Source organism: Dioscorea cayenensis, chromosome 5 (assembly GCF_009730915.1).
Source record: "Dioscorea cayenensis subsp. rotundata cultivar TDr96_F1 chromosome 5, TDr96_F1_v2_PseudoChromosome.rev07_lg8_w22 25.fasta, whole genome shotgun sequence".
NCBI classification, from domain to species: domain Eukaryota; kingdom Viridiplantae; phylum Streptophyta; class Magnoliopsida; order Dioscoreales; family Dioscoreaceae; genus Dioscorea; species Dioscorea cayenensis.
The window spans coordinates 17,567,908-17,581,445 of record NC_052475.1 but is presented as its reverse complement, the minus strand read 5'-3'; the positions used below and the strand labels follow the sequence as shown (position 1 = coordinate 17,581,445).

General features: G+C 38.9%; 2 protein-coding genes and 1 long non-coding RNA gene across 3 annotated transcripts; 2 read left to right on the top strand and 1 right to left on the bottom strand.

The window, feature by feature from the left end:
* The first annotated feature begins 914 nt into the window (after window positions 1-914).
* Window positions 915-3,721, top strand: LOC120260409 (pentatricopeptide repeat-containing protein At5g55740, chloroplastic). Its single transcript, XM_039267884.1, has 2 exons — window positions 915-1,886; window positions 2,127-3,721. Exons 1-2 carry the CDS (start codon window positions 920-922, stop codon window positions 3,317-3,319), a joined length of 2,160 nt encoding a protein of 719 aa, XP_039123818.1. The 5' UTR covers window positions 915-919; the 3' UTR covers window positions 3,320-3,721.
* Window positions 3,722-7,362: 3,641 nt separating this feature from the next.
* LOC120261381 (probable inactive receptor kinase At2g26730) lies at window positions 7,363-10,406 on the bottom strand. Its single transcript, XM_039269257.1, has 2 exons — window positions 8,990-10,406; window positions 7,363-8,202 (listed from the first exon to the last, which is right to left on the bottom strand). Exons 1-2 carry the CDS (start codon window positions 10,269-10,271, stop codon window positions 7,577-7,579), a joined length of 1,908 nt encoding a protein of 635 aa, XP_039125191.1. The 5' UTR covers window positions 10,272-10,406; the 3' UTR covers window positions 7,363-7,576.
* On the top strand, window positions 10,365-12,301 carry LOC120261382. The gene is made up of 3 exons (XR_005536599.1): window positions 10,365-10,495; window positions 10,729-10,881; window positions 10,972-12,301. It is a non-coding gene; the product is annotated as an uncharacterized LOC120261382 (long non-coding RNA).
* The last annotated feature ends 1,237 nt before the right edge of the window (window positions 12,302-13,538 follow it).

The window sequence follows — 13,538 nt, the reverse complement described above, 5'->3', positions numbered from 1 at the left end:
TGACTTCCAAACAATCACACTAAAATAAAGGATTTGACTTCCAAACAACCATTGAATGTTAAACACCAAAATTTGTTGCCACTAAAAGTTTGAGGATATGAGATACTTCTATTAAGTCTGTCAGTGCTCTCAAGATCAACCTAAATCAATGAACCCAAATGTGCCAAGTCTTGCATATTCACATCTTCCATGGCTTTTTCTTTCTTTTAAATATATTTTAGTGATTCATCTATGTTTATTGAAATAAATAAATAATATTTGCATTTACCTATGCACTGACGTTAAGATTAAACAATGGTAAAGTGGTTTCTCACTAAAATTTATTTTTTAATATATATATATATATATATATATACATGAGCATCCATCTAGTGAACTACGTAGATTCAAATTTATGAGGACTTCATATAAATAATTTTTTTTTTACAAAAACGATATGTGTCATCTCATAAATATGTGTTAAAAAGACAAACAGATATAGTGGTACACCAGCTATAATGGCTTAACTACCCCTATGAATATGGCGCAATTAAAATCTACCACATAAATCCAAAATGATATCTCAATAAATACAACCTCACAATTGTAAATTCCCGATATCTTACAATTCTAAAAGTTACAGCTTCTCCCATAAAAGACCTTATGAATCATAGATAAACAATATTGATACAATATTTTTATCATATCTCTATAACGTATTTGCATAGTATTGCGAAGCAATAGATTCAATCTTACACTATTTACCCACCCTTCCTGGAAATATCTATTCATTTTATCATTTCATCGTAGAAAATATCTATTCATAAATAGATATTATCATGAGAAATGACCAGAATACCCTGGCACATCACCAGTGGGAGTGACTAGTGAGTGGAGATTGCTTTGCCTATCCTCCCATAGCCTCTCATGCAGGGCATTCATGGCTTCCCTTCCTCTTCCCACCCAATCAAACCCTCTCTTGGGACCTCCAAAATCCATGAAAACCAAGAATTCCACCCAAATTCATGAAGCCAATCTCTCCAAATCTCTTGGCAACGTCAATGGTGGAGTCTGTAACACCTCCTTTCTCCACCAAATCTCCTCACTTGCAAAGCAGGGGTTGAATCATGAAGCTTTCCGTATTCTCAATCAAATGGAGGCTGATGAAATCCCTGTTGGCCCGGAGATCTATGGAGAGTTGCTGCAGGGTTGCGTTTATGAGAGAGCTCTCCGAGAAGGTCAACAAATTCATGCCAGAATCCTTAAAAATGGTTCCTTTTTCAGTGAAAACGAGTACTTGGTGACAAAGCTGTTGGTTTTCTATGCAAAGTGTAATTGTTCTACGGAAGCCGGGGACTTGTTTGGCCGGCTACGCCGGCCGAATGTTTTCTCTTGGGCGGCCATGATTGGATTGAATTGCAGGAATGGTTTTCATGAAAATGCTCTGCTTGGGTTCTGTGAAATGGTGGAAATTGGTGTTTTTCCAGATAATTTTGTTGTTCCGAATGCTTTGAAATCCTGCTCGGCGCTTCAATTGGTTGGAATTGGGAGAGGGATTCATGGCTACGCCATGAAGATTGGTTTTGGCGAGTGTGTGTATGTTCTTAGTAGTCTTGTGGATTTCTATGGGAAATGTGGGGTTTTGGAGGACGCCCTGAAGGTGTTTGCTCAAATCCCTGAGAGAAATGTGGTTTCATGGAATTCAATGCTTGTGAGTTTTCTTCAAAACGGTCTGGATGAGGAGACATTGCAGCTGTTTTCTGAGATGAGAGTTGACGGTGTGCAGCCGACTCGAGTTAGTATCACTAGCTTTTTATCTGCATCAGCCAACGTAGAGGCTGTAGATGAAGGCAGGCAAGCTCATGCAATTGCGGTGACAAGTGGTTTGGAGCTTGATAACATTTTAGGTACTTCTCTTTTGAATTTCTATTGCAAAGTAGGCTTGGTAGAAGATGCGGAGTCTGTTTTTGATTGTATAATTAATAGAGATGTGGTAACATGGAATTTACTGATCTCCAGTTATGTGCAAGATGAACAGATTGAGAAAGCATTTCATTCTTGTCGTCTGATGAGGAGGGAGAACTTTAAATTTGATTGTGTGACTCTGTGTTCTATATTAGCAGCTTGTGTTAATGTTGGTAAGATAGAACTTGGCAGGGTTGGTCATGGCTTTTGCATCAGAAATAATCTTGATTCAGATCTATCGGTCATGAGCGCTGTGATAGATTTGTATTCAAGTTGCGGGAAGATGGAGCTTGCGCAACGAGTCTTTGATGTTGCAACCTCAAGAGATTTGGTGGTGTGGAACACATTGATCTTTGCTTATGCTCAGTATGGCTTGAGTGGGGAAGCCCTGAAACATTTCTATCAAATGCAGTTGCATGGCCTTCATCCAAATGTAGTTTCATGGAATTCTATTATATTAGGACTTTTACAGAACAGGCAGGTAAAAGAGGCCCTTGATATGTTCTCACAAATGCAATTCACCGGTGTGAATCCCACCTTAATTACATGGACTACACTTATCTTTGGCTTAGCTCTGAATGGATGTGGATATGAAGCAATTTGGCTTTTTGGGCAGATGTTATCCATGAACATCAGACCAAGTGCCATGGTTATTGCCGGAGTTATCCTAGCGTGTGCTCATATGGTTTCAATATGGTATGGAAGGGTCATCCATGGGTACATCATGAAAAAAGGGTTCTTGTCATCTGTATCTGTTGCAGTGTCTCTGATCGACATGTATGCTAAATGTGGAAGCATTGATCTTGCAAAGAAAGTATTCGATATGGTTTCAAACAAGGAGATGCCCGTGTACAATGCAATGCTATCTGGATATGCGTTGCACAGGCAAGCTAGAGAAGCTCTTGAATTGTACCAATATATGCAACATTTCAGAACCAAGCCTGATGAAATCACCTTCACTGCTCTACTGTCAGCATGTAGCCATGCAGGGCTTGCTGATGAAGCTGTAAAGGTTTTTACTGAAATGATCTCTATTTACCATATAAAGCCGCAAAGAGAGCATTATGATTGTATGGTAAGTTTACTTGTAAATCGTGGTAGCTTCGAAGAAGCATGTCGGATAATCTCTGCATTACCCTTCAAGCCTGATGATCATGTGGTCAGATCATTACTTACTTTGTGCAAAGAACATTATATGATTAAATTAGACGAAAAGGATGTGCCAAGACACAAGTTCATGGTGGAACCAGAGAACTCGGTGAATTATGTATCGTTTGCAAAGATACATGCAGCCCATGGAAGGTGGCATGGAGCTTCAAGAATAGCGACACTGATGAGAATGAATGGGCTGAGAAAAGATTGTGGATCAAGTTAGATTCAGATTGGAAGTGAACTTCTTATATTTGCTGTGGATGATGATACATCAAATGCACATCTGCTGATAATCTTGAAGTCTTTGGAGTGCAGATTACACTTGAAGTTGAAGAACTAAAAGTTGCAACCTCAGATTTGGATTGGCATGTGAGTTTTTCGTTAAAATAATAAAGCAGCATGAATGAATGAAAGATTTGAACTTTGAAGGCATGACATGTGCTGGCCAACAAGGAAGCTAAAAGAAATTCTCATGGACGGAGTGATTGGCTCTGCTCAGGCGTGCAGCGAGTAAGGTAGATCCCATCATGCATGTCTTCCCACGCAATTTGTAAGGACAAAGACAACAATAATAATAAAAGAAAAAGGACAGGAAGATATTGAGACAAGCTTTCTGTTTTTTTGGAATATTTGCTTTAACTATTGAAAATTTAGAAAATTATTTTTTACCCCCTAACAGTTTCAAAACTTCCCAGATAGCCCCTCTGACTTCTGAATTTGCCATGCAACCCTTCCTTTTTGTTTCACTTCAATTTTCCCCCCTGCAGCTCATTATGTTTAGCTCATTTAATTAAATTCCATCTTTACCCTTTGCAATGGTGGAAAAAAAAACACATCATCCTTTTGAAAATTGTATTTTTCACCATCAAATCATCCATTTTTTTTCCTTCTTTTTAAACATTTTTTGGAAGACCTTGAGCCTTACCGTGCATCTCTAGTATGATTCGTTTGTTTTCGTCGCCGCCTTCTGTTGCTATGGATTCTTTGGATTTGCCTTCTAGTTTGGAGGCGGAGTTGGGTGGGAAAGGCTCGCTTGGCCTCGGCTCGGCCTTGAATAGGAAGAGACCGGCGATGATCGATATACCGATGGGGGATGTGCTGTGCTTTGGAGAACCGAAGAAATCTGATGGGGCGGAAGGAGGGGGCGGAAAGAGGATGAGGAGGGTGAAAGGTATGAGGTGTTTTGTAAGAGAGGAAGGAAGAGGCTTGAGATGGAGGACCGATTTAGGGTTTATGTCGATCCCCTTGGAGATTTTGAATTGGTACATGTGTGTGTCTTTTTTTTAATTCCTATTCATCCGATTTATGTCCATTTTTTTGTATGGATAAATTTGAAATTGTTGGAATGTTTACCATGGGGCTGATTGTTGGGAGCACATTAGCTTAAACACAAAGCCAGATAATTAAACGGAAACAAGGTAATTTAAACAAAAATAATTACTATTAAACAGAAACCAAGATTATTAAACGGAAACGTGTTAACTTAAACAGAAACCCAAATTGATAAACGGAAACAAAATAACTTAAACAAAAAAAACTATTGTTAAATGTAAAAAATGTATTCATAAATAGAAACCAAAACTATTAAACACAAACTAGCAAACTTAATCAAATACGCATTAACATATATTGTAAAACTATTGAAACCCAACAAATTAAAAGTAAAACATTTGACAATGTGCTTTAACGTAATTAGATAAATATAAACGAGTAAACTTAAACAGTAACCGAGATTGTTACACGGAAACGTGTTAAATTAAACGGAAACCGTGATTGATAAACGGAAACAAGATAACTTAAACAAAAACAACTATTGTTAAACGTAAAACGTTAAAATTTATCTTTATATTTAATTTACTTCTTCAACTTCTAACAACTCATATTCAAATTCACATTTCATTAAATCATATTTTAAATAAAGATAATTTTGAAACCCGAACAAGGATTAATTAAGAATTAGAGAGGATTTGAGGGGATAATAATTTTTAAATTCAAAGGGAAATATTGATAGAAATTTGTATGATTTAAAGGATTATGGTAAAATAATCTAAGGGGCCGTTTGGTTGGCGGTAATGTGCAAACATTACCGTCTGTTAAGTGGTAATCTTTTCACATTACCATGTTTGGATTATTGGTGGTGGTAATATTGATGGTAATCTATGATTACTAACCTTGGAAGATTACCAAGAAACTTGGTAATCCCATTACCACCAAAATAGGTGGCTATGTTGGATTACCAAGTGGGTGGTAATCTGAAATATTTTTTGGACAAATATGCCCTTTGTTTAAATATAATAATTTTCATACTTTATTTGTTGGATAAAAAAATTAAATTTAAATAACATTATTTTTTGAATATGTTTAGCTTCAAAAATTTAATTTTTATCCAAAATTTTATTTTATTTTAAATTTAAACTTTCATAAAATAGTAGACACAAGGGTATTTTCGGAAATTTAGAATATTACCAAGTTTATTACTATGTAACATGAGTTTCCAACCAAACATGGTTATCATGAATTACCACAACATTCCTGGGCATATAACATTCCCAATCTTATTACCACGGTAATCTCGTTACGTGGTAATATATCATAACCGCGAACCAAACGGCCCCTAAAGTTTATAGAACAAGAATTAATTAAGAATTAGAGAGGATTTGAGGGGGTAATATGCAAATAATCCGATAAATTAGATGATCATTTAATACTAAAGAAACAAAGAGAGAGAGAGAGGCTGTGAACAAGAATTAATTAAAAATTAGAGAGGATTTGAGGGGGTAATATGCAAATGAGCATTTAATCCTTCGTTTTGCAAAGCTGTGAGGCGAAAAGCTGCATCATTTCTCTCAGGCGCCTCATTCAACTCGAAGCCAGAGAGATTGATCCATATATCTATGAAAAGGTAACTCTTTTACGTTCCAATTCCCTAAAGTTCTTGTTCTTGTTTTTTCTATTTTGTTTAATTGATTTGGTGATGGCTTTGGTATTTGACTTTGAAGATCGAATCTTTATTGGATCATTTTATTGATTTTTTAGTAATTTTGGTTGTTTGATTTTGGCTAGAATCGATTTGAATGGTTGTTGTTGCTTCCCATGTGATCGTTTTTATGTAATCTATGTTGCAATGGATGAGCGCGTTAGCTTAAACACAAACCTGGATTGATAAATGAAAATAAGGTAATTTAAACAAAAAAACAACTATTGTTAAACAGAAATCAAGACTATTAAACGGAAACGTGTTAACTTAAACATAAACCAGGATTGATAAACGGAAACAAGATAACTTAAACAAAACAACTATTGTTAAACGTAAAAAGTGTATTCATAAACAGAAACCCAAAACTATTAAACAGAAACTACTAAACTTAATCAGATACGCATTAACATATAAGGTAAAACTATAACACAAATTCTTAATGACTTATTGTAAGCCCAGTGACCCATCAACATTGAACAAGGACTTGAAATCAGAATCCATCGAAGGTGGTCCTTCTTCCATTCCCATTGTTGGAGCCTGGACTTGAATAGGAATCCATAGTTTCTAAAGCAAGAAGGAAGATCAGAAACTAGAAAAAGAAAGAAGCTTTCCAACATGAGAAGGAAGTTAAGTTGACAGCGGATGTCCAAGGTCAGTATTGAAAGCCAAAGAATGCATCCAAGACTCGGTAAGAAGAAGAAAAGAAATGAGCGGAGAGCAAAGTTCACCTCATTGCATTCGAGGAATGACAACATAGGTCCTAAGGAAGCTTGCTTCTAGTAACTATTTTCTCCATAACACAGTATCTTTGGGGATAAACGCTTGGAGAACAAGGATAAGAAGTGCGGGTCCTCTCTTGCAAGTGGATGAAAGGCCGAAGAGAGGGAAAAAGTTTCGCCAATAAGATGAATATTGTTTATCTTCTGGTTTTATCTTTTCAAGTGCCAAAGTGGTTACATAATGAGCATGATGGTCATCGCACTATATAGTGGTTGTCCACAACTTCCCATGCAAGGTTAATATTGTCCATGAAAATTTTAATTGATTCTGTTTCTATCCGTTAGATGCAGGTTGAAAAGTCAGTTGAGGAAAAAAGAGGGGTTTTTTTAGGATACTAAAAGTTAGGAGGGGTAATTGTCCATAAAGAAAATTGTCAAAGGGTTTTTGGCAATTACCACTTGAAAATATTATACAGTTAATTAGCTGACAAAAAATCATCATTTCTGTAAAGTAGCGGCTCAATTGTATCATGGATATAATATGAGATGTTTGATTGAAGAACATACATATTCAGAAACAAAATATTGCAAACACTTGATAAATTGATTTCCAATAAGCGATTGAATACATGGACGTCAAGCCCCTCTGCCAATTGCCCACCCCCAAATTAAATCAGATCGTGACAAAAAAAAGGGAAAAAGAAAAAAAAAAACTGCCACTACTAAATAAATAACATAATGCACAATTTGAATCTAAACTATTCCCTTCCCCCATCAGTAACCTTCAGCTCAAGCTGACTCCTTCGGTAACCTCTTGATCATCAGATGGCGGCGTTGGCTCTGATCGGCTGACAATCTCTTCGATCATCTTCACCACCTCACCGATCTCCGGCCGGGACTCTGGCATGGTGGCAACGCAAGCCATTGCAATCTGGAGCAGTTGCACCATCTCTTCCTCAACACCGGGAGACCGCATTAGCTCTGCATCAAACACCTCAGCCGTCCATTCCTCCCGCACCACAGACTGCACCCACCGTGGCAAATCAATGCCTTCTTCGGACCCAATTGTTGTCTGGTTTGGTGCCCGCCCCGTCAGGAGCTCCAACAGCAACACACCGTAGCTGTACACATCAGACTTGAACGTAGCTCGACGAGTCTCAATCACTTCTGGCGCACGGTATCCGGCAACACGGGTAGGAGGTGGCGCCGCAGAGCTAAAGAGTGGGGTGAGACCGAAGTCAGAGAGGACGGCGGATGAAGGGTTGTCACGGAGGAGGATGTTGTTGGCCTTGATGTTGCCATGGGGGATCTTGGCTGAGTTGTGGAGGTGAGATAGTCCACGACCTACAGCCAAGGCCACCTGCAGCCGTCCGTCCCAATCCAGCGGCGTCCGGCCAGAGCCTCTAGTCCCTGACAGATTAAAACCACACAATGAAACAGGCATTTTATCCACTAATTATTTCTGCAACTTGCATACATTAAACTTTTCTTAAGATACTGATGGTGCATTGCAGTCAATGAACCGACATGGCATTAGATTACATATCCATATCAATGCACATCACTAATGACAAAATGACAATGCGTCTTAATCACATGTGCCATGCTAAACCAGACAATTATTCATAGACAATCATAATCTAACAGTCTTATCCAAAATGTCTTAAGATTAAACAACCTTACCGTTGGTTAATTAACAGTGTAGTAATAATGTAAAATACACACATCACCGCTGAAACAAATGTTAAGGCATGTTATCTAAAGATTAGCAGCATAGCATGTTATCAAAAGGGTTGGTTAATCATCACATTTCACTACTGAAACAAATGTAAGCAATGAAACTCAAGCTAAAGATTGAATGCAGGTTAGTAAAACAGGAAGGCTTAGTTAAACTAGTTAAGCATTGATTAATTAACAATAAAGTAATTCCCAGAGGCGGCCAACGTTGACAATTAAGCAAAACAAATTCAAGTACCAGGACAAGAAGGCAACAACGTCAGAGACATGCCAGTGGGATACCATAACTAAAATTCAAACTTAATGCCGCGTTTCCACTTTCCAGGGACTAAATCCTAAATAGCAAATACCCCGGGAGTCCTTTTTTATTATCCCCCAAAAAAAAAAAACAAGGGAGTTTTCTGCAAATTCCAGTGGCTTTTCAAATAATAATGAATTAGGAGAAATGGGACTCACTGACCGTGGATGACGCCGGCGAGGCAACCGGCGGGGAGGTGGTCGTAGACGACGAGCTTCTCATCTTTGGAGTAGTAGTATGCTCGGAGGGGTAGTACGTTGGCGTGAACCGCCACCCTCCCTAAGGCCTCCACGTGTCCCTCGAACTCTTTCCGGCTCGCCGCCACGTCCTTGAGCCTCTTCACCACCACTGTCGTCCCCTCCTCCAGCACAGCCTTGTATGACGTCCCCACGCTCCCCTTTCCGAGCACCTCCGCCGACGCCCGGAGGAGATCCTCCAGATCGAAGCTATACCCCCCTCCTTCTCCGACGAACACTAACCGGTTCCGATCCGCTTCCCCCACCCCACTTCCCATATCCTTCGATGACGACGATGCCGTCCCCATCGGGTCCACTCCCCTCGCAACCACACTCTCCGGCGCTTTCGGTGGCTTCCCCTTCTCCTCCCTCCTCCTCATCGCGCACCAGATCATCATCAGTAGTAGAGCGGACACCACTGCCGCTGAAGCTGTCGCGATGACTATGATTGCCGCCGTGGATAGCTTCCGGCTGCTGAATGATCTCGTTCTAGTAGCAGTTGGAGCCGGCGATGGAGATTGGAAGAAAGGGCGCTCGCAGGGCTGCAATGGGCCGCCGCAGAGTTGTATGTTTCCGGTGAAGGAGGACGCCGGGAAGTCCGCTAGGGTTTCGGGAATGGATCCGTTGAGATGGTTATAAGAGACGTTGAAAGCGTTTAAGGTTTGAATCGCGATATTGGGAAGGGTGCCGGAGAAGCGATTACGTTCAAGGAACAGGCCAGTGAGCTGGGTGAGATTGTTTACGGCGAACGGAATCTGGCCGGAGAAGCCATTGCCGGAGAGATCCAGCCGGGTGAGTCCCACAAGCTTGGGTATCACTGCGGGGAACTCGCCGGAGAGGAGATTTTCCTGCAAGTACAAGTGGCGGAGCGAGACGAGTGAGGAGAAGTCATCGGGAAGAGCGCCAGAGAGACGATTAGCGCGGAGGGAGAGGACACGGAGGGAGGAGAGACGTGCTAAGGTCCCGGCCGGGAGGACGCCGACGAGACCGACGCCGGGGAGACGGAGAGCAATGACGGAAGAGCCGTTAGCGTCGCACGTGACCCCCGTCCATTCGCACGTGGGCACCGTTGAGTTCCATCGGAGACGGCCCTCGTGCGGTGTCTTGGCGATGAAGTCTTGAAGCGCGGCGCGGTCCCGAGCCAGCTCGGCTGAGCTGACTCGGATAAGGACAAGGAACACTAGTGTTGATAAGAGAGTGTGAGCCATCGCCGAGTTCAGCTCGGCTGGATGACTCAGTGACTCGGTTTGGGAAGAGCAGGAGAGGGAGAAAGCATTGAGGGACAACGAGGGAAGGGAAGTCACGAGGGAAGTGAGCTTTTTGTTTGCAGGTCTCGATGAGTCGTTGTTGGAGTGTGAGCCAGCCTGTGACCATATGATGGAATGCCACGTGGCATAGAGATAACGTGGACGGCTGCGATCCGCTGACGATTGTAAGTGATTTTACTCGTATATATTGCCGTTTTTCCGATGATTGTGTTGCATTATTTGACTTTTTGTGCATTAATTAAGAAACACATTATCAAATATTTATGAATCTAGGTTCATCATTCATGAATTGTGACATTTTAATAATTGCCAGATAAAAAGTTAAAAAAACAATTTTAACTTTTTGATTGTTGATTGAGGTACTAAACTTAATAATTAGAGTGGTCCACTGGTCCAGTCATGTAGCTCAGTGGATGATTTTACTGACTCTACTGAAGTTGTTGGTCCAATGGGTAGCGGAGGAAACTGTAAAAAAGGTCAGGCCTGCAGCTAGCTGCGAGATTGAAAGTTTAGTGCTTGTCGCTGAACTTTCTTTAATTCAAATTGTTTGGTATGTTTGTAGAATTCTTTTAATTTTCACCATTTACATGCCATTTTTCTTTTTAAATAGTATGTACTGAGTCTCTGTATTCATTCTCAGAGGTTGGTGCATCCGTGCATGATGATGCAGTGCGCTGCTGGTACTGGTAAGTAGCTTACCCAGGCATTTGATTTTTAAAGAACTTCTTCGGTTTTTATTTGGTTTTTTAAGTTAAGTCCGGAATGAATTAATTGTAGTTTGAAAAATTGAAATTATAACAATTGAATAGTACTAGAAATATTGCCTGACTTGAAAGATAAGCAAGGAAGAACGTAGATCTAAATCAATGTGGAAGCATTGGAGCCATAAGTTACATGGCATCATGACATGACATTCATATTGTCATATGAAGTACTACACAAGCAAATAAACCACTACAACTCTAAAACCTTTCGAAATTTTATTACATGCTAGGGACACTAGTTTGCATACATGAGAAGGGACACAAACTAGTGGCAGCATTTCAATTTCCTAACAAAGAAACTAGGCCTGAGAATATGGTGGATGTTTGCATCTTTTGAGATAAAATAGGCAGACCAAAATCCAAAATCTTTGGACTGGAGGATTGAAAATATTCCCACATGCTTGTGTTCTTAAATTATAGTCTTCGGATTTTATAGTTCTGTTTGTAGTTATTGATCTTATCCTTGATAACAAACATAGGCAAAGGAAAGGCACAGACTCTGGCCAAACTCAAATGTGTGTTCTTCCTTAGCAAAACAGATTCTAGTCAAACTCTGATGAATTTGAAGTTTTGAAGATGAACACTTTATATGTTGAATGTTAAGAATATTACTTAAGATAATACTTTGCACCAAAATCAAGATAATACTGTGATTTTATCTTTAATGCTTTGTTTAAGAGCTAATCTTTAGTATATCATCTCCATGCTCATCATTCAAAAATAAGTTTTTTGCTTCCCCTTTTTAAGGCAACAGAGGAAAGGAAACTAATAATGAGATTAATCTAGCAAAATTGTAATAACCATCTTATGACATTTGGAAGTTTATTATTTATTCATAAGCACCTATCATTGACAAGCAATAAAGGATTGGTTATTTTATGCAGCTTTCAAAATAAGCATTCTTTTGAAATTTTATTTGTATTTTATATTTCAATAAGTTATTGACTCAATGTAAGAATTTTGTGTAGCCTGTAGCAACTCCTCTTGAAAACACTTCAACATAATTAATTGGAATTTATAATAAAAACAATGAAAAATTAATATACTAAAACCAACTGTCATTTATATTATTCACCAGTCAACCCCTCGTTTTAGGAATGTTCTAATGCATAATTTTAAAAGAATTATAGATAAATTAATCATAGACTTGTCATATATGTTATATCATTATCTTTCATATTTCTAATTCTCTAGATTAATTTTATATGTTTGGTCATCACCTTAAATAATTTATTATCGCTATTTATAAACTATAATCGAATTCGTACTCTTCAATCCGATTATTTTAATAATGTTTCATAAAATTATATGTCTCTTAGCATGCTTAACTCATGGTCTTATTCTGTAATGTCAATGCTATAATTTCTTCTTTTTTTTTTTTAATTCATTGTTTTATATGAGATAAGAAGTCTAACTTATCTTGGACAACCCCTTGAGTACTCACGCAGTAGGGCCCTTAACTGCTCAATGGGCCTCATTCTCCTAACTTATCTTGGTATACTAATCTCTGACAAACATCCCAGTTGTTAGGATTGGGGGAAACTTATCCATGAGAATAGATGTAGACTCTTCACTCGGAAATCCAAACTCCTCTCCTTGGAGGGAGACTCACTTTGGTAAATTCAGTTCTCTCCTCCTTTAATTCTAACATATTAAATGTTCATCACTGCCTAACTAGATAGTAAAATCTATAGATTGTATTAAAATAGACTTCCTCTAGAGAGGGCTAAAATTGATAAGCTATGGTGTTAACTGGAAACGCTTATGCAAATTTTGTGAACAAGAGGTTGGGGGATCTTAAACCTTGTTGATTTCAATAATGCCCTCATTGGAAAATGGTGATGGAAAATTACATCTGATCCAAGCTAGTGTGGATCTAGAGTTATCTAGTTTAATTATTTTCGATTAACCAAACTAAAACTTGCACCATCGTCAGCTTTTCAAAAGATCATTTTTTTGGAATGGACTTCTTGGAAGTCTCTTCATAAAATTATATGTCTCTTAGCATGCTTAACGCATGGTCTTCTCCTGTAATGTCAATGCTATAATTTCTTTTCTTTTTTTTAATTCATTGTTTTATATGAGATAAGAAGTCTAACTTATCTTGGACAACCCCTTGAGTACTCACGCAGTAGGGCCCTTAACTGCTCAATGGGCTTCCTTCTCCTAACTTATCTTGGTATACTAATCTCTGACAAACATCCCAGTTGTTAGGATCGGGGGAAACTTATCCATGAGATTAGATGTAGACTCTTCACTTGGAAATCCAAACTCCTCTCCTTGGAGAGAGACTCACCTTGGTAAATTCAGTTCTCTCCTCCTTTAATTCTAACATATTGAATGTCCATCACTGCCTAACTAGATAGTAAAATCTATAGATTGTATTAAAATAGACTTCCTCTAGAGAGAGCTAAAATTGATAAGCTAGGGTGTTAACTGGAAA